At 38.5% G+C, this 26,832-nt stretch overlaps 1 protein-coding gene across 4 annotated transcripts in view; it reads left to right on the forward strand.

Moving 5' to 3' along the window:
- Positions 1-26,832, forward strand: part of Snap25 (Synaptosomal-associated protein 25kDa) — a 271,616-nt gene that overhangs the window by 163,708 nt on the left and 81,076 nt on the right. For all 4 annotated transcript variants that reach the window (XM_070210840.1, XM_015169290.3, XM_002058732.4 and 1 more), the window contains exon 5: positions 10,432-10,549. In XM_070210840.1, coding sequence (XP_070066941.1) covers positions 10,432-10,549 — 118 coding nt within the window. The remainder of the gene's footprint in view (positions 1-10,431; positions 10,550-26,832) is intronic.

Below are 26,832 nucleotides of genomic sequence, written 5' to 3' on the forward strand. Positions count from 1 at the left end.
AAAGCTTCGTTATATAAACACGCTTAAGAACAGGCGAAGACGTCGGTATCGGTGCTCACTTCATGCGCCGAAGCAAAAAGGTGTAAGAGGTTGCCGCGGCGGTTCCTATAAAAAACGGGTCACGAGTTAGAGTGGTATAACTCCCAGCGGTCAAAAGCCTGAGGGAAACTTCTGGCCCTGTGCAGACTGTTAGTTTAGCTCTGTTATGTGCCCAGACTGGAGACAGGAGCAGGAGCTGCAGGCTTTTGTGCGCAGCTCCACACTAGGCGGCCACGCCAGTGTAGCAAAGAGCGTCAGAGTCCACGCCGCCAAATGCGGGAATTGACCTGCCAAAAACTCTTAGAGGCACAATTCAGAAGATGGGCATAGTCCTAGACCGCTTATCGGCGCTATTCAGCGGACATCGGGCTGATCGGAGATGAACTCGCGGAGGCAGACGAACTGCAGAAGGTGGCGATCAAGCTCTGCGCAGCGGACACAAAGTCCGGCAAAGTGCAAGCGACGCCTTCACTAACTAACTAAACCCAAAAAGGTGCAGGCACACCCAAGGGACTAAGGGACTGACTGCATGCCAGAACAGCGCGAACTCTTTCGGAATGGGCTAAACACCAGCGCCAGAACCCCGCGAAACAGTCAGTGCTCACGCAGCCAGTGCCTGCCCACCCAAACACGACTGGTCGGCTAGACAACTCCCAGGGCTGGACAGCAGTCAATAGACGGAAGCGAGCGCTGAAGCGTACCGGAGCCGATGCCAGTACAGTCCACGAAGTGGGCGACTATACGTATGCCGACATGCTCAGGCTCGTGAAGGGCGACTCGGCCCTCATGCACCTAACGCATTCATGCAGGGCATTCGCAAGACCGCGAAGGGAAATCTTTTGCTGCGCCTCAAATAAAAGCCGGATCACTCCACAAATGATCTACAATAAGCTGTAGGAAAGGTTTTGGGTGACCGGAAAATAGTAAGAACGCTGACTGTGACGTTTCAGGTTGAGATCAGGGACCTGGATGAGCTGGCAACTAAGGAAGAATTGCTCGAAGGGATTTAAGATGCCTTAAAGGACGAATCCCTGTCGATTGAAGCGGTCAAATCGCTGCGACCACTATTTGGCGGCCAGCAAAGGGCCACAATCACTCTCCCAGCGCCAAAGGCCAGAACGCTAGTGGAGAAGGCCGATGTGATGATCGAATGGGTGCTCAACCAAAGCGACGCTTTAAGTACCAGGACTTCGGGCATATTGCGGCGAGCTGCACCAGCGGAAACGATCTGAAAGGCGCATGCTTCAGATGTGGGGATATAGACCACGAAGCAAAGAGCTGCTCCAAGCCACCAAAATGTACCCTTTGCACATGGAAATGAGAATAGGCAGCTATAAATGTCCGGCGTACCGCCCGGCAAAGTACACAAATAAACCTTAACCTTAACCTTGCATAGCTGCTCAAGCACTCTTGGAGCAGACTGTTAGAAAAATGCGTATCGATATTGTCATTATCAGCGACCGATTAGGACCGCGGATCAGGATGGAAAAGCTGCCCTCTGGATATGTGGCGAACCTTCGACATCGCTGGAGTACATAAACTACTTTAATAGGTTTGTACGCACACAATATGGCCGCCTGTGGATATTCAGATGCTACCTGTCCCCGAGCATGCAGCTTAGCGAGTTTCAAGCTACACTAGACGCAATATTAGACGAGGCAGGGGGCGGAAGGTCACAAACGCCTGGGCAGAGGAATGGGGCAGCCAAGCAACTAACGTTTCCTGTTGGAAAGCTCCACAACCCCGGATATAGCCTTATTAAATCGGGTCGGAAAACGCCTTCAGTCAGGGTGGTATCGATCTCACATTCGCCAGCTCGTCATTTTTCGGCGCAACAAAATGGGTATTTAGCAACGCATAAGCCGGCAACGCAGAGAGTAGAGCCTCCCAAATGGCAATTCAATGAACACGTGCCTGTGATGAAAGACGATGAAATTCGGAAAACGTTTCGGTGCCACTATGTCCCCACATACTGGTGGAACGAGAATATTGTCGAAGCAAGGCGGATCTGCATCCAAGCCAAAAGGAGATACCAGCGAACCAGACGTGGACCCCACTATGCTGTAGAGCAACTGGCATATCAGAAGGCCAGAAGACTACTAAAGAAGACCATTCGAGATAGTAAGCGAGAATGTTTTCGGGAACTTAGCGAACTAGCCGAATATGATCCTTAGGCCAAGGCGTATAAAACTGTCGTAAAATGATCTCACGCCGGAAAGTAAACGCAACCCACTAACCCAAGTGAGCTGAAGCTGATTGTGGAAACACTATTCCTAACAAGGCCCGCCATATTGCATACGCAAACCCGCCCATCGAGCCACGCAGTAGCCACACCGGTGCTAATCAACGAAATTTTAGGCGACTAGGTGCTTACGATCGCGAGAAGTCTGAAGCCCAATAAGGTGCCAGGTCCGGATGGAATTCCCAACCGAGCGCTAAAACTGGCCATGTGCCTACAGCCCGCGCAGTTCGCGCATCTTTTAAACATGTGGCCAAAGGAGAGAATTTTCTCCTCAATATGTAAACTCAACATGTTGGTCCAGTTACCGAGGCCAGACAAACGCCATCTAAGCATCGAGATGGAAAAGCGGCACCAAGATCTGCCTCATCATCACTCTAAATATTAAACAAAAGGATGTCCTTCAGAGAACATTTGCAGTATGTGCACAAAAAAGCAGCAGAATCCTGTCGACCGCTATCCAGGATTATGCTGAACACTTGAGGACCAAAACAGCAGAGACGCGTCTTCTCATGACCGTAAACAAAGCAGTAATAATGTACGCGTCCCCCATGTGAAGCAGAGTAATGGCTGTTCCTAGCTATGTCCATGGCGTAAGTTCAATATATCGCCTAAGCGCTCTACGGGCCAGCTGCGCATTCCGGACAGTATCAGATGAATTAGCGCTGGTTATCGCAGGGATGGTCCCGCTTATTGAACTGGCCACCAAATCGGTAATTTGCTACATAGCTCTTAATGGTAACAGCACAGCAAACTCGATTCACATTGCAGCAAGGATGCAAAGCATGGAACGATGGCAAGCACGTTGGGATCGCTCATCTACAGGACGCTGGACACATAGGCTTATCCCAAACTTAGAAGCCTGTATAAACCGCAAGTATGGTAACACTTATATCTACTTAACGCAGCTCCTGTCTGGAGGTCAACATGGGCAGACATATCACGGCGGACAACCTGGTCAGGAACAGGAACTCCTGCGACTTAGGAGAGTTGAACGCAACAGACGGGGAGCGGAGAATATTTAGAAAGCACCAGCATGCCTGCTTGCAACATGCATTATTGCTGGCTTTGCGGCGTTTCCGCAGGAAATCCACGCTACCTTATCATCACTTTCCCCCCAACTATATCCTTAACATTAAATGATAAGTATATTTTTTATTATACCATAGGGTTAACAAACAGACAAAAAAAAAAAGAAATAAAAAAACACACAAATGTGTGCGAATGAGATGATCAAGAGTTTGTCGTGAGACAAAGATATTTTCATTAATGGGTGTGTAAGCTTGGCCGACTGGCACGGTCCTTGTTTTATATACCTTTGCAGAGGGTTTTATAATATTGTCGTGAAATGTGTAACACAGCCGAGTCGATAAGGCCATGCCCGTCTGTCTGTTTCCATTCGAACTAGTCTCTCAGCTTAAAATCTATCTCTATAAAATCTAACAGTAGTCCCTCTTTCTGTTTCACGCAGCACAAATGTCTAAAACAATTGAAATTAAGATCGGACCACTATATCATATAGCTGCCTTAAGAACGATCGGTCAAGATTAAGTTGTATGTTGTAGGTTTTAGTTATTAGTTTTAGTATGCTCCTCATATATATGCAAAATCCTATTAAGATCGGACCACTATATCAAATAGTTGCCATAGGATCGGTCTAAAATCAACCTGTTGTATGGAAAAATTTTACCATTTAATAATTTCATACAACTGCTTACTCGAAAGAGTGTGCGTATGCACCAGCAACACGAAATAAAAATCGACCATTTCAATTTTTGGGCTTATCTTAAAATTCTTCAACAAGTCGACGATGAATAACCCTTGCAAAAATACGACTTAGATATTTTTGTATTTTAAGCAAAATATCCCTACAGTAAACAGAAAATAAATATAAGTATTTAATTTAGGTCAATTAAGATGCGGCTTCATACTGATCTTTAGGCTGTTGAGGCCGGCGTTTGGCTGCCCCTCTCAGCATTCATACTCTGTCTGGGCACACTAAAATGATCGCAGGCACCCTTGGGGTTCCCTCGTTGCGATTTATTTTGTTTCAATAAAAAGGCTATTTGGTTTATCTATATGGCTAGTGGTTTTATTGGAAAAAAAAAGAATTAAAAGAGCAGAACAAAAAAAAATCGCAATTGCAATGCCGCAGACAGAAGCAGACTCCGAATTTTTGGGATTTGCGCCCCACCCAATTGCACAGTAAAACATAACTTTGGTTTTTTCTTAACCGATCTTAATGAAATGTTCTACAGTATAGCTTATTAGTGTATTCTCAAAAAGTCAATTGCATTGAAATTGTAGCTAAAATTGGTGGGCCATACAAGTTTAGTTTTAAACTTGATTTATAGCTTTATGGAGGTAGCATATATATAGTTACATATCCATAGTCACACCCACCCTTTAACATAACTTGTAAACAAAGAGCCTGGTGATAACTTCGACATTGGTCAAGATCAAACTGTCCCCCTTTGGTAGACATCAACAATTCACCCTAAATATCACGCCACTGTCAATGTTTCCATCAGAGCACTATCCCACGCATAATTGCTGACGCAGCTCAAACTTCACTCAATTTTGACTCAAACTCTCTCAAAGCGAAGTTTGCTAAGCGACCGCAACAGTTAGATATGTAATTCAGTTCATATTCGGGAAGCAAATCTGAATGTACTCAACAAAAGTAGCCGTTAAGTTAAAATAATAAATTGAAATATATTTTTTTATAGTAACTTAACGTGTAAAACTTAATTGGCGCAGTCGGTAGGATACGTCGGGAAAAAGTAAAGGATAATTAATTCCCAGATCTAACGCACAATCGCGACCGAAAGTGTTGTCGGAGTGTAATAAACATTTTCTCGAATACGTATCGGCACAAGAACCTTCGGGTGACTAGTAGTCTAATAACATTGACCCTTTGGGCAATAAAGCTACTACAGTTAATAACGACTGGCTTTGCATATCTTTTGATCCATACAATACGTTATTACTGGGTCTTTTTAAGACACACAAAAAAAAAAAAATCATTTAAACAATAATCCATCACAAACTATAATCTAAAATAAAAGTGCAAAATCAAAGAATAAAAAAGTTCAAACCTACAAGCTCAAAACTATTTAAAACAAAAAAAAATGTGTATTACACCAAGATGACAATGGAATTATCAGAACAACACCTTAACCAGGCCCTTTCACAACTAAGACAGGTGCCAAGCTTTGACGGATAAACGGAAAATCTAAACGCCTTCATTAAAAGGATCGATTACATCCTACACCTTTATCCAACCCGAGATGTTAGACAACACAGCATCTTATACGGAGCCATCGAATTGCAAGTCACAGGAGATACTCAGAGAATTTCACAAAGGACAGCAGCCAACACTTGGCAGGAGCTGAGAAACGAATTGATTGAAGAATACAAAGTGCAGACACCATTTGAAGAACTCCTTCGACGCTTATACAACACGAATTACCAAGGAAACGTCCGTAAGTTCATCGAGGATCTCGAAAATAAATCTTTTGTTATATTAAATAAGTTAGCATTAGAAAATATACCTAGCACAAAAACTAAAGCAAGTAGTTCAAAGAGAGGGATTATTTGAAAATAGCGTTACTGAAAAACCTAAAAATAATAATGTTCGGGGAAATCAAAATAACAATCGTAGGAACATAGGAAATTATCAGCAAACTGCTAACCCAACCACCAGTTCAAGTGGTTTTTCCAACACGAATCAGAGTTATCACGCACAAAATAAACAGCACAATAAGTCCGAAGATAATCAGAAAGCTCACCACGAGTTCCAACAGAAATTAAGTCAAGGTAGATCCCAAAATCTTTTAACTATCAAAGTCAGTCCCATTCACGCTTGAATGCGCCAAACCCTCCGACTAAACGTCAAAGAGATAGTAACAGTGGGCAGATGAAAATGGATACATCCGAAAATTTTCATCAGCAAGCCTCGGAACAAACAGAAGAAATCCATTCATAAAATTGATTATGAATGACGAAGTTCTAAAATGTGTCATTGACACAGGTTCACCCATAAATCTAATAAAAACAAACCGCTTAAATTTTGCAGTTTACAACGAAACATTAAGGGTTCACACCATAAATGGTGTTATTGAATTAAAACAAAGTATACGATTAGGAGCAAGCAAAATTTGTCCGAGCAAACAAAAATTCTATATTCACGACTTCTCAGAGCATTATTGGGAGAGAATACCTTGAAGCATGTCAAGCAAAAATAGACTATGCACAAGCATCCGTAACCTTAGAATTTAACTTTTGTTTTAGATATAATGACGAAGAGGTCGAAGAGGACATGACCGCACAAGAGTGCCTTGATCCACCCTCAACACCCTAGAGCACCTAAACTCAGAAGAAAAAGAAAAAATTAAAAAAGTTTTACATGAATTTCGTGAAATCCAGTACCATGAAGGTGACAATTTGACTTTCACTAGTACAATTAAACACAAAATTCTAACAAAACATGAGGACCCAATTTACAAGCGTCCATACAAATTATTTTCTCCACTTCATTGGAGGAACACATTTTGTCGCTACACAAGGTATTTAAGAAGCTTAGAGAAGCTAACTTAAAACTACAGTTGGATAAATGCGAGTTTATGAGAAAAGAAACTGAATTTCTCGGTCACAACATCACAACTGAGGGTATAAAACCAAATCCCAACAAGATACAAGCAATTGTCAAATTCCCAATCCCAAAAGAAATTAAATCATTTCTAGGATTATGTGGTTTCTATAGGAAATTTATACCAAATTTCGCTAATATAGTAAAGCCATTAACACTTAAATTAAAAAGGGAGCAAAAATCAATATAAATGACAGAGACTACAAACTAGCGTTTGAAAAGCTAAAAGTACTCATAACATCCGACCCAATGTTAATATATCCAAACTTCGAAAAACCATTTTCATTAACTACAGACGCGAGTAATATGGCAATAGGTGCCGTCCTTTCGCAAGAGCATAAGCCTATATGCTATGCAAGTAGAACTCTCAACGAGCATGAGTTAAATTATTCAACGATTGAAAAAGAATTATTAGCAATCGCTTGGGCCACTAAATACTTTAGGTCCTATCTCTTTGGTCGACAATTTCAAATCCGAGTGGTCTACTCGTCTGGTTAAATAACATGAAAGAACCTAACATGAAATTACAAAGTAGGAAAATCAAGCTTAATGAGTTTGATTTCCAAATTAAATACGTCCCACGAAAAGAAAATTATGTTGCAGATGCTCTGTCCAGAATTCAATTAAACGAAAACTTCTAAGGCGAAGATACAATTAGCACAAGAGCAACAATACATAGTGCTCAAGAAGACAACAGTAACCATTTACAAATCACAGAAAGACCTCTTAATTATTATAATCGACAAATAGATTTTGAAAAAGGAACCGAGAACGAAACAAAAGTCACTATTTCCCAGATTATCAAAATTTAATTCAAAATCTAATAAATGAATGTGAGACTTGCAACATCGCAAAAACAGAACACAGGGATACAAAATTAACTTTCAAAATAACTCCGGAAACCGCTTATAAATATGTAATGAATTTTTACATAGTAGGAGATAAACAATTTTTATCTTGCATTGATATCTATTCAAAATTTGCATCATTAATAGAAATAAAAAGTAGAGACTGGTTAGAAACCAAACGAGCTATATTACAAGTGTTCAACCAAATGGGTAAACCTATCGAAATAAAAGCAGACAAAGACTCAGCTTTTATGTGCACATCTTTACAATTATGGCTAAAATCAGAAGCAGTAAATATTAATATAAAAACTAGTAAAAATGGTATATCCGACGTAGAACGATTTCATAAGACAGTTAACGAAAAATTAAGAATCATTAACAGCGACTCAGACGTCGAAAATAAACTTACAAAATTTGAAACTATACTCTACTCGTACAATCATAAAACTAAGCACAAAACGACTAACAGAACACCAGCGGACATATTCATATACACAGGTACACCAGAGTATGACACTCAAGCTAATAAAGAAAAACTAATAAATAACCTCAACAAAAAACGAACATTTATGAAATTGACACTAGATGCAAACATTTACCATTAGTTAAATCAAAGACGACAACCCCATTCAAGAAAACAGGAGAACTAAGACAAATCGACGACAAACATTTTGAGGAAACAAACAGAGGCAGGAAGATAACACATTACAAAACCAAATTCAAAAAGAAAAAGAAGACTAATCAAAGCAAATATAACAATTACAGGTCAACAACAGACAGCGATCAAAACATACAAGCACCAGCTTAAACAAATTATTATAATATTACTATCAATAATTGTAAACCATATAAATGCACAACGCATTGAAATTAATCCTATCAAAGCCCATAACGGCTATCTCATATTTAAAACAGGAACCATAGACATTCCGACAGATTACGAATTCCATTATTTAACGGTTAATATAACAAAAACCGAAGAAACTTTTAACAATTTAATGAAACAAAGTAAAGAATGCAATAACCTTATACAAATCGAATACCTAGTAGAAAAATTAAACAGAGAAATAAACGGTTCAAAAATAGCCAAACGCAGCAAAAGAGGCTTAGTTAACATAGTAGGAACAGTATATAAATACTTATTTGGAACAGATCAAGAAGACAAAACAGAAATTGAACAAAAAATAAGCAACTTAGCAAAAAACAGCGTTCAGGTTAACGAATTAAATTACATAATAGAAGCTATAAACAAAGGAATAGAAATCATGAACGAGCTAGATCAAGAGAAACAAAAAGGAAAGAAATTTGATATCCTTATATTTAACTTACAACACTTTACAGAATATATAGAAGACATTGAGATGGGAATGCAGCTCACAACATTAGGCATTTTTAACCCAAAATTACTAAAACATGACTATTTGTTGCATGTTAATTCTGAGAAATTGTTGAATACAAAAACTTCCACTTGGTTTAAATCAGATACAAACGAAATACTGATAGTATCCCATATTCCTCGAGAAGTAATAAAAAGCCCGGTATTCGAAATAATTCCAGACCCGGATAATAATAATAACATATTGACAGAAATAGCTCATGAAAAATATTTTACCCAAGACAAAAAAGTTTATACTTAGCAAAGAAACAAAAAAATTAATTAATAATGAATGTTTGACAGGAATTTTAAACCAAATAACATCAGAATGTAGTTATACTAAAATTTTGCAAAATTTTCAAATCAACTACGTATAATTTTAACTTGGAATTTACCAAAAACTATATTAAATATACAATTGTATAAATAACGAAATAACAATAGAAGGAAACAATATAATAAAAATCTTTAATTGTTCACTGCAAATTAATGAAATTTCAATTTCAAACAATATGTTAGATTATACTCAAAGCATTTACGTAAGCAATGATGTTATAAAATTAGAACCACTTTCGTTTGTACAAACGAAACAAATTATAAATGAACATACAAAATTTAACAATGTATCCCAGATAATTACAATAACCATATTTGTAATCATATTAATAAGTTTAACACTGTATTTGACACATAAGTTCTAAAGCATACCTAAAAAATTAATTATAAAATATAAAAAACACAAAGTAGAAGAAACACCTACAATATAGGAGATACACCAATTGTAAAAGAAGAAAATGTTACAATATATCCAAACTTAAACACCTGAGGACAGGCACTTTTCTTATGGTTGGGGGAGTGACATATCCATAGCCGCACCCACCCTTTAACATAACTTAGCACATAAGCATAAGCACAAGTATAAACATTTCTAATATTGTAAACAAAGAGCCTGGTGATAACATCAACATTGGTCAAGATCAAACTGTCCCCCTTTGGTAGACATAAACAATTCACCCTAAATATCACGCCACTGTCAATGTTCCCATCTGTTGGATGGACTTCAAGTCTAACGTTAATGTATATTTTAATAGTCAATTATACATTTGCATGTGACACTCATACAACAAAATTTATTACAATAAATTTTCAAATCCATTTACCTATGGGCACATTTCGCACATGGTTTTTATTTCAATCATTTTACCTAAAATCTATGGTACACACCTCTTTTATTACGTTAAAAATCAATGTAATAAGTATGATTTATACTTCTTTTTAGAGCAACTTGATCGAATTGAGGAAGGAATGGATCAAATTAATGCTGACATGAGAGAGGCCGAAAAAAATCTAAGTGGAATGGAAAAATGTTGCGGCATTTGTGTACTACCCTGCAATAAGTAAATATTCAACATTCAAACATTGTTAATACATAACATAATATCTTGACCAATCGATTTTATGAGAGCTATATGATATTGAAATCCGATGTGGATTGACTTTCCATGTCTTGTGGGAGGAAAATGAAGTCTGATTGTTCGTTGAGTTATCTTAAAAATATTTTTTGAAACAACGAACACACTTGTAAAATCCACAAAATTTTTTTGGTTTCTTAATATATTTTATTTCACAACTTTTACATTTAACTCTTAAGGTCCACTCCGCTCAACCGCTCAAACCTACGCCATGATCTACAAACATATAAACATATGTTTGAGTTGGGTTGATGTGCGCACAAGTAGATCAAAGTATTTGTCGCAATACTTCAATTGTGTGCCCTTTGTGCCTGTGGTAGCAATGGGCCCACACAATCAAATGCGCTGTCATGTTTATCTTCGTTCAGTCAGGCAAAATGAAAATAATTATATTTATATTTATTTTATAGACATTAAATTGACCTAAATTAAATATTTATAATTATTTTATGTTTATTGTGGGGACCTATTGTGCTTACAATACAAAAATATCTAAGTCGTATCTCTTCACCGTCGGAGTTTTCAAGAGCTCTAAAAAAAGACTAAAAATTGAAAGTTTTCAATTTTGGCGACTTGCTGCTTATGTACACGCACACTCTTTTAATTGATCAGTTGTGTGATATTATTAAAGAGCTTAGCCTGTTCATGGGCAAAATTGCTATTTATATTGAAAGGGTACCTAATCGTTGGCATTTGTGCATAACTTTTTGAGCCGGCCAAGCAAGCACAGAGAGCAGAGAGCAACTAGCAGGTACACAAACGCATTAGTGCTTCCATCCATATAGAAAAGTGAGTAAGTTTGTTTGCTTGGCAGACCCGAACAGTTTTCTTACACATACGCAACGTTTAAGTACCCTTATTAACAACAAAAATGGAAAATAGCAATTTTGACCATGAATAGGCCAACCCCTTTAATAATATCGTGTGCACAATCAGCAAGTCGCAAGAATTTAACATTTTTCAATTTATGGCATTTTCTCAAAATTCTTTGACAATCTGACGATGATTACCCTTGCAGAAATGCGACTTCATTTTTTTATACCCTGAACCCATTAAAAATGGGCAAAAAGGAAATATTGTATTTGGCCAAAATGTAAATGCATGTAACAGGTAGAAGAAAGCATCTTCGACCTAATAAAGTATATATATTCTTGATCAGCATCAATAGCTGTCTGTCCAAGGATATCAGAACCTATAAGAGCTAAAGACTTGAAACTTTAGCTGTAGGTCCTCCTAGTGCCTGCGCCGATCGAGCTTGTTTCCGATAATCGATAACATACTCCGTTTCAAAGCAATGGAATAAAATCGCTATCGACATCCTGTATTGAGCAAATCGGGTAAATAATAAAAGCTAGAGTCACCAAACATGATATGTTGCTTCTATAATATTATATATATTTTAAGTATCTTTCATTTTATACCTATCGCCACCTCCCCGCTACCACCAAACAGCTACAAATCAAGTTAATAACACAAGTTTATTGCCAACCAATTTAATCCACGATTTAAATGCAATTGACTTTTTCAGAATACACAAATATTCTATGGTAGAATAAGGTATACTTAAAAAAAATTTATATGCAACTGCGCAATTAATTGGGGCAGCATCTATAAGAATTTCTGTAGACATCTACACACACACATTCAAGCGCGTCTGCTTCGCATTCTAACAGCATAGTTATTTCGACTTTTTATACCCTGAACCCATTAAAAATGGGTATAATGGTATATTGTATTTGTGCAAAATCCAAATGTATGTAACAGTCAGAAGAAAGCATCTCCGACCCCATAAAGTATATATATTCTTGATCAGCACCAATAGCCGAGTCGATCTATCCATGTCCGTCTGTCTGTCCGTCCGTCCGTCCGTCCGTATGTATGAACGCAAGGATCTCAGAACCCATAAGAGCTAGAGACTTGAAGAAGAGACTCGATAAGAATCGATATCGACATCCTGTTTTTTTTTTTAGCAAATCGGGTAAATAATAAGAGCTAGAGCCACCAAACATGATATGTTGCTTCTAAAATATTATAGATATTTCAAGTATCTTTCATTTCATACCTATCGCAACCTCCCCGCTACCACCGCAGAGCTATAAATCAAGTTAATAACCGAAATTTTATTGCCAACCAATTTAAACCACAATTTAAATGCAATTGACTTATTCAGAATACACAAATATTCTATGGTACAATAAGATATACTGTAGAAAATGTCATAAAGATCGACTAAGAAAAACCACAGTTATATGCAACTGCGCAATTGAATGGGGCAGCAGCTTTAAGAATTTCTGTATACATGTACACACACACATTCATGCGCGTCTGCTTCGCATTCTAACAGCATGGTAATTGCATCTTTTTTTTGTAATGTTATTTAAGTTCCTTTTTTATCATAAGTACTTAATTGTTGGTGCGGCTGCTGAGTAGAGGCATAGCAGGTGGTGCGGTCTGTCGCGAGTTCGAGCCCTACCAAAGACAAAAAAAACTTAGATGAGTAACGCCATACAACAAAATGCTACTATGCAGCTTGGCTTTTTGAAAATTGAGAACGAACCCGAAATCTGTAGCATTGCGCTCTCACAACCGAGAGAACGAAAAAGCTAAAAATAGAATTTGCTCTCAGCTTCGGCTCTGTGACGGCCGTGCATACATAACAGCATATTTGAATGTGTTGTTATCCACTGCTCTGGCAAAGTCTCTGGCTGGCAAAGAAACAATTTTCTTAGTTTTTTAGCGCAGATCACGACCTACCCAACATTTCTGTTGATTTATGAATGCATTTTGTGTACTGAGGTTGGCTCCGTACAAAAAAATTTGTATGTTTAAGTCGATGCGAATATATATGTATGTAATTTTTGATATATGATATTATTATTTAAATTATTATTATTTTTAAGTAATACAAAATAACTTAAGGAAATAAAAGTGCAAATTCGTTGTTTTCAAATATACATTTAATTAATTTTTATTATTTTTATTTTATTATTTTTTGTTCGAATTATTAAGAACAAAGTACGCAGGGAACACCGCGAGGAGGCCATTATAATTATAATGGAGTCATAACTAAATATGACCTTCGAGTCGACTTGAAATGTAATTGTATTTTTTAGCACTCTTTTATTTCTTAATTGGAGAATAAAAATAATATTAATTTAATTTAAAGAAATTATGTAAATATTTGCATCGACTTAGAAATACATATTTTCTGCGGAGCCAATTTCAGTACACAAAATGTTCGTAAGTTCTAAGCTTTTTCGCTCAATGTACTTCGAAAACGAAGCGACGCAAAGCAGCATCGACCAGCTTTGCTGAAGGCAGGCTGGCGACTAACTTCGTAGCTCGTGTCAGCATCAGCAAGCCGCGATTTCGGCATTCGTTCGTCTGGTCTTTGGTGAACGAGCAACCAGTCGGCAGGCATGCCGTACGAAGCCTCAAAGGCCAGATGAAAGGCCAGGCCAGAAATTTTGCGTCGCATTCAAATGTATGGGCGTTACTCATCTAAGTGTTTATATTGTCTTTGGTAAAAGGGTATTTTGTATTTGTGCAAAATGCAAATGTATGTAACAGGCACAAGGTAGCATCTCCGACCCCATACAGTATATATAGGGACTGTTCCGTCAAATTCGTCCTACAGACTGACGCGAGCGAGTACGACCTCGGCGCAGTGCTAACGCAGACGATAGAAGGGCAGGAGCGGATTATAGCGTACGCGAGCAGAAAGTTGCTGATGGCCGAATGGAATTATTCCGCCACCGAGAAAGATTGCCTGCCAATCGTTTGGTCGATACGGAAGCTGCGTTACTATCTAGAAGGCTACCGGTTCGATGTGATAGCGGACCATCTGGCGAAGACTACATTCCCTGAAAGCTATGTGTGGCCAGCGGTCAACGGTAGAGGTTATTGGCGCTATGCAATGATGCTCCCACGGTCATCAAGGCGTGAGGAAAACAGTGTCGAGGCTAGCCCAAAGGTACTACTGGCCGGGTATGTTCCGTGACGCCGCCAAGTACGTGATGTGTTGCGAAACCTGCCAAAAGTTTAAGACCAAGCAACTCAAACCGGCTGGACTCATGCTGACAAGGCAGGTGGCAGAGCCAACGGCAGTACTCTGCGCGAATTTCGTCGGACCCCTTCCACGGTCGAAACATGGCAACACCATGTTACTGGTGTTTCATGCCGCTTTCTCGATATGGGTGGAGCTGGTCCCTCTCAGGGGAGCCACGGCGGCACATCTGCAAACCGCGTTCCGGGAGTGGATTTTGAGCCGATTCGTCACGCCAACCAAGCTTTCCAAATACTGCAATACCGATTCTTTTGAAAACTCAATTCGTTCAATATTTCTGATTTACTTTTTGCTCTATAACTTCCGTTTTTCTCTGTCCTCTCTCCAGACCTCTTACTTCGTCACGCCTACCAAGCTTGCCAAATACTGCAATACCGATGCTTTTGAAAACACAATATTTCAATATTTCTGATTTACATTTTGCTCTATAACTTCCGTCTTCTCTGTCCTCTTTCCAGACCTCTTTACTTTCGTCCAAATTATAATCGTTATAGGCATAACTCATGTTATTACTTTTATCATTAATAGATTGTTCTTTCAAAAATATCTTTTTATTTTTCTATTTTCGAGACACTACTTAACAGAGAATTTTACAGCAGAATATTATATCTGACTTGACGATTTGAGTGCGTCAGTAAAACTCAAACACTAAACTGCTGTCAACACTACATAGGCAATTAGATCATTTGGTGGGAATAACGATTGTTGACCCACACTTTTACATACCTTAGCATTTAAGCATAGGTGTATAAGCATGCCAAATGCTGTAAGCCCACAGTCTGGTAATAGCATCGACGTTTGTTAAAATCAAACTGTCCCCTTCTCGTACACATTAACAATTCAACGCAGCTCAAACTTCACTCCATTTTGACGCAAGCTCTATCAGACCGAGGTTTTCTAAGCACCTGAAACAGATAGATAATTATAATAGTTCATATTCGGAACGCAAATCTAAAAGTTCTTAAGATAACATTTATCTGTTAGTGAAAATAAAGAATAAATAATATATTTTTTTGTTAAGTATCTAAATGCGTTAAGCTAAATTGCTCTAATGTAGAATTGCGAACGAAATAATTGTCATTTGGTGTAATAAACATCTTTTTTTTTATTCTTCGACCCATCAGGTCACTAGTAGTCCGTTAACATTGACCCTTGGGCAATAAAAACAAGTAGGAGGTTCTATTCGGGAGCTCCCGACTAGGGGATACCCTGAACCAAAAACAATATAAACACTTAGATGAGTAACGCCCATACATTTGAATGCGACGCAAAATTTCTAGCCTGGCCTTTCATCTGGCCTTTGAGGCTTCGTACGGCATGCCTGCCGACTGGTTGTTCGTTCTCCAAAGACCAGACGAACGAATGCTGAAGTCGCGGCTTGCTGATGCTGACACGAGCTACGAAGTAAGTCGACAGCCTGCCTTCAGCAAAGCTGGTCGATTCTGCTTTGCGTCGCTTCGTTTTCGAAGTACATTGAGCAAAAAAGCTTAGAACTTACGATAGACGCAAACTGCTTGTGCTTTATCTATGAAATGCATGCTTTATTTAAATGATATATTACCCTAGCTATTAACAAATAATTTTACAGAAAAATGAAAGAACTTATATAATTTTTACACAAGGCGCTTCTTGCGCAATAACTATGTTAAGAAAACAGAATGATTTCACCTTTCTTTTTGGACAGTGTATGCTCGAGAAGAGTTCTTGTCTCAGCCAATAGCGTGCGTGCACCTTTCGTTGTATGCGTAAATTATACATGCATAAGAACTTTAAAGTATGTATGTATGTGTTCTTATTCACTGCTCTGGCTTTAGCTGGCAAGAAATTAATTTTGTTAGTTTTCTAGCGCAGATCCTGACCTATCCCAAATTTGTGTATATGAATGAATTTTGTGTACTGAGGTTGGCTCCGCAGAAAATATGTATTTCCAAGTCGATGCAAATACTTACATAATTTCTTTAAATTAAATTAATATTATTTTTATTCTCCAACTAAAAAATAAAAAGAGTGCTAAAAAATATAATTACATTTCAAGTCGATTCGAAGGTAATATTTAGCTATGACCCCTATTATAATTATAATGGCGCCCTCGCGGTGTTCCCTGGGTACCGATTTTGCATCGGTAGCTAATTCGAGCGGCGACTTTGTTCTTTATAATTTGAACAAAAAATAATGAAATAAAAATAAATTAAATGTATCTTTGAAAACAACAAATTTGCACTTTTATTTCCTTAATTTATTTTGTATAACTTAAAAATAATAATAATTTAATTAATAATTTCAAATATAAAAAGTTACATAAATATTTGCATAGGTTTAAAAATACATATTTTGTACGGAGCCAACCTCAGTACACAAAATGCATTCATATATCAACAGAAATTTTGGGTAAGTCGTGATCTGCGCTAAAAACCTAAGAAAATTGTTTCTTTGCCAGCCAGAGACATTGCCAGAGCAGTGATTAACCACACATTCAAATATGCTGTTATGTATGTATATTCACACGCATACAAACTTAATTGCTTGCACGGCCGTCACAGAGCCGAAGCTGAGAGCGAATTCTATTTTTAGCTTTTTCGTTCTCTCGGCTGTGAGAGCGCAATGCTACAGACTTCGTTTTCGTTCTCAATTTTCAAAAAATCAAGCTGCATAGTAGCATTTTGTTGTATGGCGTTACTCATCTTAGTATTTATATTGTCTTTGCCTGAACCCTCTTCTTCCAAAATCAAATGCATATATATATTTTATTTTAAAAGCTATATGTCAAGTTTGGTGACTCTAGCTCTTATTATTTACCAAAATTGCCCAAAAAACAGGATATTGCCATCGATTTTTATCGATTGCATGGAAACGGAGTAAGTTATCGATTATCGGAAACAAACTCGATCTGCGCGGGAACTAGGAGCATCTACATCTTAAATTTCAAGTCTCTAGCTCTTATAGGTTCTGGGATCCTTGCGTTCATACATACGGGCGGATGGACGGACAGACGGACAGACGGACATGGCTAGATCGATTCGGCTATTGGTGCTGATCAAGAATATATACTCTTTATGGGGTCAGAGATGCTTATTTCTGCCTGTTACATACATTTGGATTTCGCACAAATACCCTTATACCCATTTTTAATGGGTTCAAGGTTTAAAAAACAAGTAAGAAGCTCTAGTCGGGAGCTAGGGGACTAGGGGATACTCTGAACCCTCTTCTTCCAACATCAAATGCATATATATATTCTATATAGAAGTTATATGTCAAGTTTGGTGACTCTAGCTCTTATTATTTACCAAAATTGCCCGAAAAACAGGATATCGATATCGATTTTTATCGATTGCTTGGAAACGGAGTAAGTTATTGATTATCGGAAACAAACTATATCTGCGCAGGCACAGGAACACCTACATCTAATTTCAACCCTCTATCTCTTATAGGTTCTGAGATCCTTGCGTTCATACATACGGGCGGATGGACGGACAGACGGACAGACGGACATGGCTAGATCGATTCGGCTATTGGTGCTGATCAAGAATATATACTCTTTATGGGGTCAGAGATGCTTATTTCTGCCTGTTACATACATTTGGATTTCGCACAAATACCCTTATACCCATTTTTAATGGGTTCAAGGTTTAAAAAACAAGTAAGAAGCTCTAGTCGGGAGCTAGGGGACTAGGGGATACTCTGAACCCTCTTCTTCCAACATCAAATGCATATATATATTCTATATAGAAGTTATATGTCAAGTTTGGTGACTCTAGCTCTTATTATTTACCAAAATTGCCCGAAAAACAGGATATCGATATCGATTTTTATCGATTGCTTGGAAACGGAGTAAGTTATTGATTATCGGAAACAAACTATATCTGCGCAGGCACAGGAACACCTACATCTAATTTCAACCCTCTATCTCTTATAGGTTCTGAGATCCTTGCGTTCATACATACGGGCGGATGGACGGACAGACGGACAGACGGACATGGCTAGATCGATTCGGCTATTGGTGCTGATCAAGAATATATACTCTTTATGGGGTCAGAGATGCTTATTTCTGCCTGTTACATACATTTGGATTTCGCACAAATACCCTTATACCCATTTTTAATGGGTTCAAGGTTTAAAAAACAAGTAAGAAGCTCTAGTCGGGAGCTAGGGGACTAGGGGATACTCTGAACCCTCTTCTTCCAACATCAAATGCATATATATATTCTATATAGAAGTTATATGTCAAGTTTGGTGACTCTAGCTCTTATTATTTACCAAAATTGCCCGAAAAACAGGATATCGATATCGATTTTTATCGATTGCTTGGAAACGGAGTAAGTTATTGATTATCGGAAACAAACTATATCTGCGCAGGCACAGGAACACCTACATCTAATTTCAACCCTCTATCTCTTATAGGTTCTGAGATCCTTGCGTTCATACATACGGAAAGACCTTTATGAGATCGGAGATGCCTCCTTCTGCCTGTTACATACATTTGGATTTTGAACAAATGCATTATATATCTTTATATCCATTTTTAATGGGCTCAGGGTATAATAAACTACCCAGTAGTGAGCGCACATCACTACATAACGGTAATAACGGCTGACTTTGCAAAATGTTATTACTGTGGCTGTCCCATAAGACACCCACAATAAAGTAAATAACAATCACAAACGATAAAGAATTTAGACCAATTGAAAGGACAAATTACAAAAGCATAAACAAGAGAAAACACAAAAAGTGTAAGACACCATCTACATAACATCAAAACAAAACAACTAGGACGCTCTAGTCAGGAGTTTGCTCTCCTCTTCTTTCAACGCCAAATGCAGTTCGTGCAACGCGTTCTTCAGCAGTAATAAATAAATAAAAACTAAATTGAAATAAAAAGTTCCTTCTATAGGACTCGAACTCGCAACAGACCACGTTACTTGCTGCCGTCTATATCCAACAGCGAAACCCCCAACTTATAATTGATGAAAACAAAAACAACTAAAATAGCAGCACATGCTATGCTGATGATAGAATTCAATAAAGACGCGTTAATGTGTGTGTGTGTGCGTGCGTGTGTGGTTGTAGACAAACTTTCATGCAATTTACCCTAGTTTCCGCTGACAATATATAAAGCACATGGTTTCCTTAATAACTTTTGTGTTTCTTAACTGATTTTGATGAAATTTTGATATTATAAAGAATATTTGTATGTTCTCAAAAGTCGATTGCATTTAAATTGTGGCTTTAATTGGTTGGCAACACAAATCGGTTAATAGTTGATTTATAACTATGTGGTGGTAGCAGGGAAGTGGCGATAGCTATCAAATGAAAGATATTTAATATATATACTACAATTAACGCCAACATTACAGCATAGTAAACAAAAAAGTTCCAAGCTAACGTTTTTGGGTAATTAACCACCGTTGTGGGTGGAATTTCCCAAATCACTGAAGCACTGTTTCTGATTATGTAGAGCATTTGTCAAAAGTCAAAAGTAGATAGGAGTATACGATAGAAGTATAAGACATATATTGACTTCTTAGTAATAAGAAATTATCGATAGTCTGATTTGTGATGTTGAGCAGAGCAGACTTGGAGAAATCCGCGGACTTAGTAACTCATAAGCTCAGCTCGACGTATTTTATCATAATTCCGCTTATCGACCTGTTGCGAATTCTCGATGTTTTGCTTCACTTGGTCATGCAAATTTTTGGCGCTCGTCGTTAAATTGCGCAAGTAACTCTTCGTTGAGTATCTCTTACACTCGACCTTCAGCTTGGCTTTGCATTTTACTTCCTAACATAACTTTGAATAGCGACGCTTTCAACGTGGCATTCACATGCGAATTAATCACCTTATGGGCCTGTGGCACATACTTATGTAACTTTGTTGACTCATGGCTTGAGAACTTCGCGATAACACTCAAAATCGAACGGCGTACTCGCTCAATCTGGCCATTGCCTCTCGCAACACCCGTCGTCGTCCACACATGCTCAACTTTGTTCTCGTTGAGCATTGCTGCTGGATCGAGTGCATTGTTTTGGCCGTTGGAAAACGAACATCTTTGTGCGACCTTTGAATCACTTCTCGTTCCATTAGTTTCAGAATAGCAAGCAACTCATTGCCATCGACGACTCTGAACAGAAGCTTATGGTCCTACCTTTAAGCTTATGGTCCTGGTATGGGCGTTGCTTCAAGATCTCTACAGCGGCTTTGATGAAGTCATCATCTTGTTGCGCCCTCCTTATTCGAGCTGTTAACTCTGTCGTCACGAACATGCACGTCTGCGGAAAACGGCGCAGACAGTCCACGTGTCTCATTCTATCACGATGTACGATTTTGAATGTGAGGTCATCCATATACAGGATCCACTGTGAAACTTCTCTCGGTATGTCTGCTTTAGTTGTCTGTTTAAACGCTACACAGTCAGTGGCAAGATTAAATTGGATCCCCAACACCGAATCCTTCCTTAGACGCATCCGTGTGGAGCTCCGTTGACGCTTCACGTGAATAAATATGTGATATAGTTTTGATTACAAGATTTGCAGCGACTGTTGCTCTGCCTCGCCAATGAACACCGCTTCCATCCTGAGTAAACTCGTGAGCGGCCGTGCAACTTATGCGTACCCAGGAATGAATTTTCTGAAAAAGCCGGTGAGCCTCAGAAAAGCTTGTACTGCCTTAATGTCCTTAGGCGTAGCAAAATAGTTGACCGCTGTTGTCTTTTCTTTGCCAGGCCAGATTCGCCCATCCTCGATAATATGGCCAAGAGAGTTTATGCATGGTTGCATGAAGCTAAATTTCTTCCATTTAATCTTTAGAGAAAATTGCGCATCTGTCTCCAGAACCAACTTTGTTATATGCATACATATATTGGGCGGCGTGGCGTAAAAAATTATGTCGTCCATATAAAGCTGCAACACATCCGCATTGATCAGTTCCTGAAATATATAGATATCGAACCGAATGAACGCTGCTGACGAGTTTTTAAAGGCGCTTTATTAAATTCAAAAAGAACTTCCTTTGTGGCGAAGGCTGTATATTCCTTGCTCTGCCTTTCAATGGGCACATGGAAACCCCTATTTTCAAGGTCCATTATGGTGAACCAGTTGGCCCGCTGTAGGTTCTCCAATATCTCATCGGTGTTCGGATACACGTGGAATCAATCCACTAAAACCATGCTGTTTAACTTTCTATTTCTACTTTTTTACGACGACAACTCTACTCGCTACAGTTGAAGACGACGATTCCTTGCTCGACCCAATCCTCGACCTGTTTCTTTACAGCGTTGGATTCATCTGCCGCTAGTAGACTCGGTGAATGATGAAGTGGCTTGATCGGGGATTAGCTTTAACTGAATTGGGCACTACTTTGCCTCTGTGGGCGTCTCGTAGCTGCTATCTATCATTTCTTCAACATCCTTGAGATATTGCGTCGGAGCTACATAAGCTGGCTCTTGGGTGACATTATATATGAGAACAGAGTAATCTCTCGATATCGGATCTGCGTCCAGTTAAAAAAATGTGTAGCCTTTGATATCGGCGACCAAACGAAATCTTTTGATAAAATCATGCCCCAAAAGAACATCGTAATCGATCTAAGCACAGGGGACGACCAAAACTTCTGAGTCGTTTGCAACTTGTCAACCACAACCTCTGCAGTTAAGCATCCAATGGGCTTAGTTGTAATGTGGCCAAGACCGCGCGTAGATGGGCCTTTAATAAGTTACATGTTTCTTATGCTTTTCACAACACTCTCTTTGATTTTGGTCACATCTGATCATTATTCAACAAGACAGTCAACTTCAATGTCATTAATCCGAACATTATCAACTTTATCTACTTTATCCTGACAGTCACGTGAAATGTGGTCGCCTTGATTACACTTAAAACTTTCATTTTGGTTGTACAATCTTTACGTTTATGCTTGCCTGAACGGCAGTTAAAGCAATATTCATTTTTTACGCCTAGCGCACTTCGCTGCTTTACACTTGCTCTTGAGTGTTTTTTAATGTTCTTCTTTTCGGAAATGGTAAAACGTTCATATATATAAAACTCTTCTTTCAAGGCTCTGAAGGTTTTACATAGATACATTGCATATTTGTACTCGTTTTTATACCCTTGCAGAGGATATTATAATTTTGTCGTGAAATGTGTAACGCATAGAAGGAGACATCTCCGACCCCATAAAGTATATATATTCTTAATTAGCATCAACAGCCGAGTCGATATAGCCATGTCCGTCTGTCCGTCTGTTTGTTTCTATGCGAACTAGTCCCTCAGTTTTAAAGCTTTCTTTCTTTGCAGAACTCCCTCTTTCTGTTGCACGCAGCACATATGTGAAAACCAGCTGGAGCGGACCACTATATCATATAGCTGCCATAGGAACGATCGGTCGAAAATTAAGTTTTTGTATGAAAAAACATTTTGTTTTTCAAGATATCTTGACCAAACTCGGCATTTTTTAGTTTTACCTTACTCCTCATATATATGCAAAATCCTATTAAGATCGGACCACTATATCGAAAATTAAGTTTTTGTATGAAAAAACATTTTGTTTATCAAGATATCTTGACCAAACTCGGCATTTATTAATTTTACTTCACTATTCATATATATGCAAAATCATATTAAGATCGGACTTCTATATCATATAGCTTCCATAGGAACGATCGGTCGAAAATTAAGTTTTTGTATGAAAAACATTTTGCTTTTCAAGATATCTTGACCAAACTCGGCATTTATTAGTTTTACTTTACTCCTCATATATATGCAAAATCCTATTAAGATCGGACCACTATATAATATAGCTGCCTTTGGATCGATCGGTCGAAAATTAAGTTTTTGTATGAACAAACATTTTGTTTTTCAAGATATCTCGACCAAACTCGGCATTTATTAGTTTTACTATGCTCCTCATATATATGCAAAATCCTATTAAGATCGGATCACTATATCATATAGCTGCCATAGGAACAATCTGTCGAAAATTAAGTTGTATGAAAAAACATTTTTTTTATCAAGATATTTTAACCAAACTCGGCACTTACTATTTTCCCGGTACTTATTAGATAGGGGCAAAGCACTATGAGCATTATGAAAAGGTTGGGTCTGCAAGGGTATTAGATCTTTGGCGTGCGGAAGATAGCCCTTCTTTCTCGTTTATGTCAAAACCGCTTACAATGCCATGCCATATAAGACAGCTGCGTCTTCGACATAGCCAGCTAATGCAATTCATTTCATGTATAGCATATATTCGTGCAGTGACCCATTGCTCTTCTTTTTCCTTTCTTGCAGCAGCTGATGAATATCCGCACTATTGTAGTTACATGTAAATTTTTCGAATAATGCTCCTTTTTATTTCAGCATAAGTACACACGCTTTCCGCTTCAAGAAAAAGTGTAGCTGCACCGATCATCTTTCCCCTAGCATGCAAATATTTTTCTTTGTCTGTGAGGTAATAAGCATCCGAATTTTTTTCGAAAATCGCGAAGCACTTTTCTTTTGGCACAGACTTGCCATCAGACTCGCTAACTACTTTTCTTTAATTATCCGGAGCGATTTTCATTTTGCTGTCACGTGTTGCTTGCCTGCCTGCCTGTCCCCGATGCAAATTTAACAATTTCTTGTTAATGATTTGATGAATGAAATTTGAGTAATAATAAAAATCTTTAAAATATTAAAATATACCAAATTAAAAAAAAAGGAGCGATTATATATTTATGGTTTTAATAATTTTGGTGATCAGTCACTTGACCTCCATATGCAGGTGCTTGTCAAAAGTTGACCCATTCGACCCTACGAACTGCTGCAGGTAATAAGGGGTCAACATTCATTCATCAAAATCATTAAAAAGAAGGGCGCGCGTCAGACGCGTGCCAATAATGATATTTTCTTTGCGCCCATGATCTGCCCATTCACAGACATTTGTATGTGTGTGTCTGTGTGTAGAGGTCCAAAATCAGAAATCCTAAAATCTTGTTAAAGTTGCATCGGGGACAGGCAGGCAGGCAAGCAACAGGCACACAAGCGCATAAATGCTTCTATTCATATACAAAGTATGCAAGTATGCGTGAATAGCGAGTCCAAATATTTTAAATGCACACATGGCAACGCTTGGGTACCCTTACCAACGATAGCGAGCTAAAATGCAAGAATTTCGCATCGATATGGCAAACCCTTTCTCTATTTCATATTAGCCGTGCCTTCAAAAGGGTAGAAATGCCTCAGCATTTAAGAAAAATGTGCGCAGTTTTGCTCACACACACACATTGAAACGATCCCTAAGCATAGAGAGCGAATTGAGCGATAGAAGTTAACAGCGTTGCCGTTCTATCGCACAAATCATATGGAACACTCGTGTTGTGCATTGGGAGCGTACTCCGCCTACGGGTTCCGACCGTGCTCAGGGAAGTGGCGTGGGTTCTTTTGCTCCCTAACACACTCGACGCGTCAAGTATAATAAAGAAAAAAAAAGTAGACAGAGTTAAGTTATGATGGAATACCACGATATATAAGGAGCGACTACGATCTGCAAGCAGAATATATCATATAGAGCCGAGGAGCTAAGATGTTGGCTACCCTCGGTCTTCACCCACCCTGCCTGTAGCTGCATCTGCGATTGTCGTTGCAACTACCCTTTTGTATGCGATACTATTTACCTAAGGTGCCTAAAAAGGAATTAAGATTTCATTTTATCATATAATTGTATTCCAAGAAGATTTAAACTCATGATCGTACTTCATTATACATTACGTGAGAAGAACAACGTTTTTCTTTTTTTTGTTTTTATAAAACTAAACTCAATCTGGGCAAAAACACACATGAATGAGATTACACTTCGAAACTAATATGACGTTAAATCACTGCTGATCTGAATGATCCACAAAAGTTATCTGTAATTACGAAGGCTGATTAGGAGTACACCCGCTGACTATAACCGCGATTCAAACAATACGTACAATTAGATATGTTGGCTTATTACCTTTTGTTCTTTCACACAGTACTCACGATGCACAGTACTCATGCAGCACGAACTATTGGTTAGCGAGGTTCAAAGCTTATCTGCAGAAAATGAGACGATGCTGAAATCTTGGTCCGGCCTTAGGAAATTCGCTCCCTGCTACCAGTGTAGATTGTCGCCTTTTGGTGCTTTGGGGCCTTGGCTTTGGCTCCGATAAGGACTACGCGTTATGCGTAATTTTTTTTTTGGCACGCAATAACGCAGCCCCACGCTTTAGCCTGCACCTTCCTACGACTACCACACACAGGAAAGGCACCCCACGACTCCAGTAACGATCCTTTAGTGAATATTTGTCAGTGTCCGAATTTTGAAAATTTTCTTTATTCCGGTGAAATGTTATAGCCAAGCTCTTGGGAGCGCATGATGTCTGTATTACCCCTTTTCTTTCTGGGGACCTTGGACCTTTTTTACTTCCCTTTTATTTAATTTTTTTTTTTTTTTGAGCTTGAGTGCCGATACACGTGGGTTTATTACGCCCACGTGAAAAATTGAATTTTATAATTTTTAAAGCAATCTAAACCGACTGTACTCGTTGGCGATTAAAATGGAAAAGAATGACGCCTCGCCAAAACTAAAAGAGGCAATTAAGCATTCACCCAAGACACGATATTTTCATTCGCAACGGCGTCATTAACATAGGTCATGGTCACTCTGGTTATGTTATCAACCTCCGCTGATTATATGTAATTGCATAAATGTTATGGTGCAGTGCTGCCTATTCAAGCTGATTGCGATCAGCTGATCATGCCAATGGCAATGTATGTTTATGTTTACAGAAATAAAACTCATCACCCCATCACAACGCAGGTTTAATCGAAAGGATTAACTAATACTGAGATAAAAGCTGAAAAAGGGGTGATTACTTACATTCCCAAATGTCTTTAGCATGGTAATGACCAAGTTCTTTTTCCTTGAGGTCTTCTAACAAATATATACAATTACAAATTTTTCGTTTGATACGTGCCTTAGTTCCAACTGGTGCAAGTTTTGCGTTGAAATGCTTAGCCAAATTGCTTAAAACGAAGTTGCGTTTTATTACTATTTGACCGACTTCAAAAGAACGAGGGCGTGTGCGTAAGTTATACGTTCGCAAATTCTTTTCATATGCCTTATCCATGTGTTTTTGAATATTAGAACGTAT

This window comes from Drosophila virilis, unplaced genomic scaffold, assembly GCF_030788295.1.
Source record: "Drosophila virilis strain 15010-1051.87 unplaced genomic scaffold, Dvir_AGI_RSII-ME tig00001170, whole genome shotgun sequence".
Lineage (NCBI taxonomy): Eukaryota > Metazoa > Arthropoda > Insecta > Diptera > Drosophilidae > Drosophila > Drosophila virilis.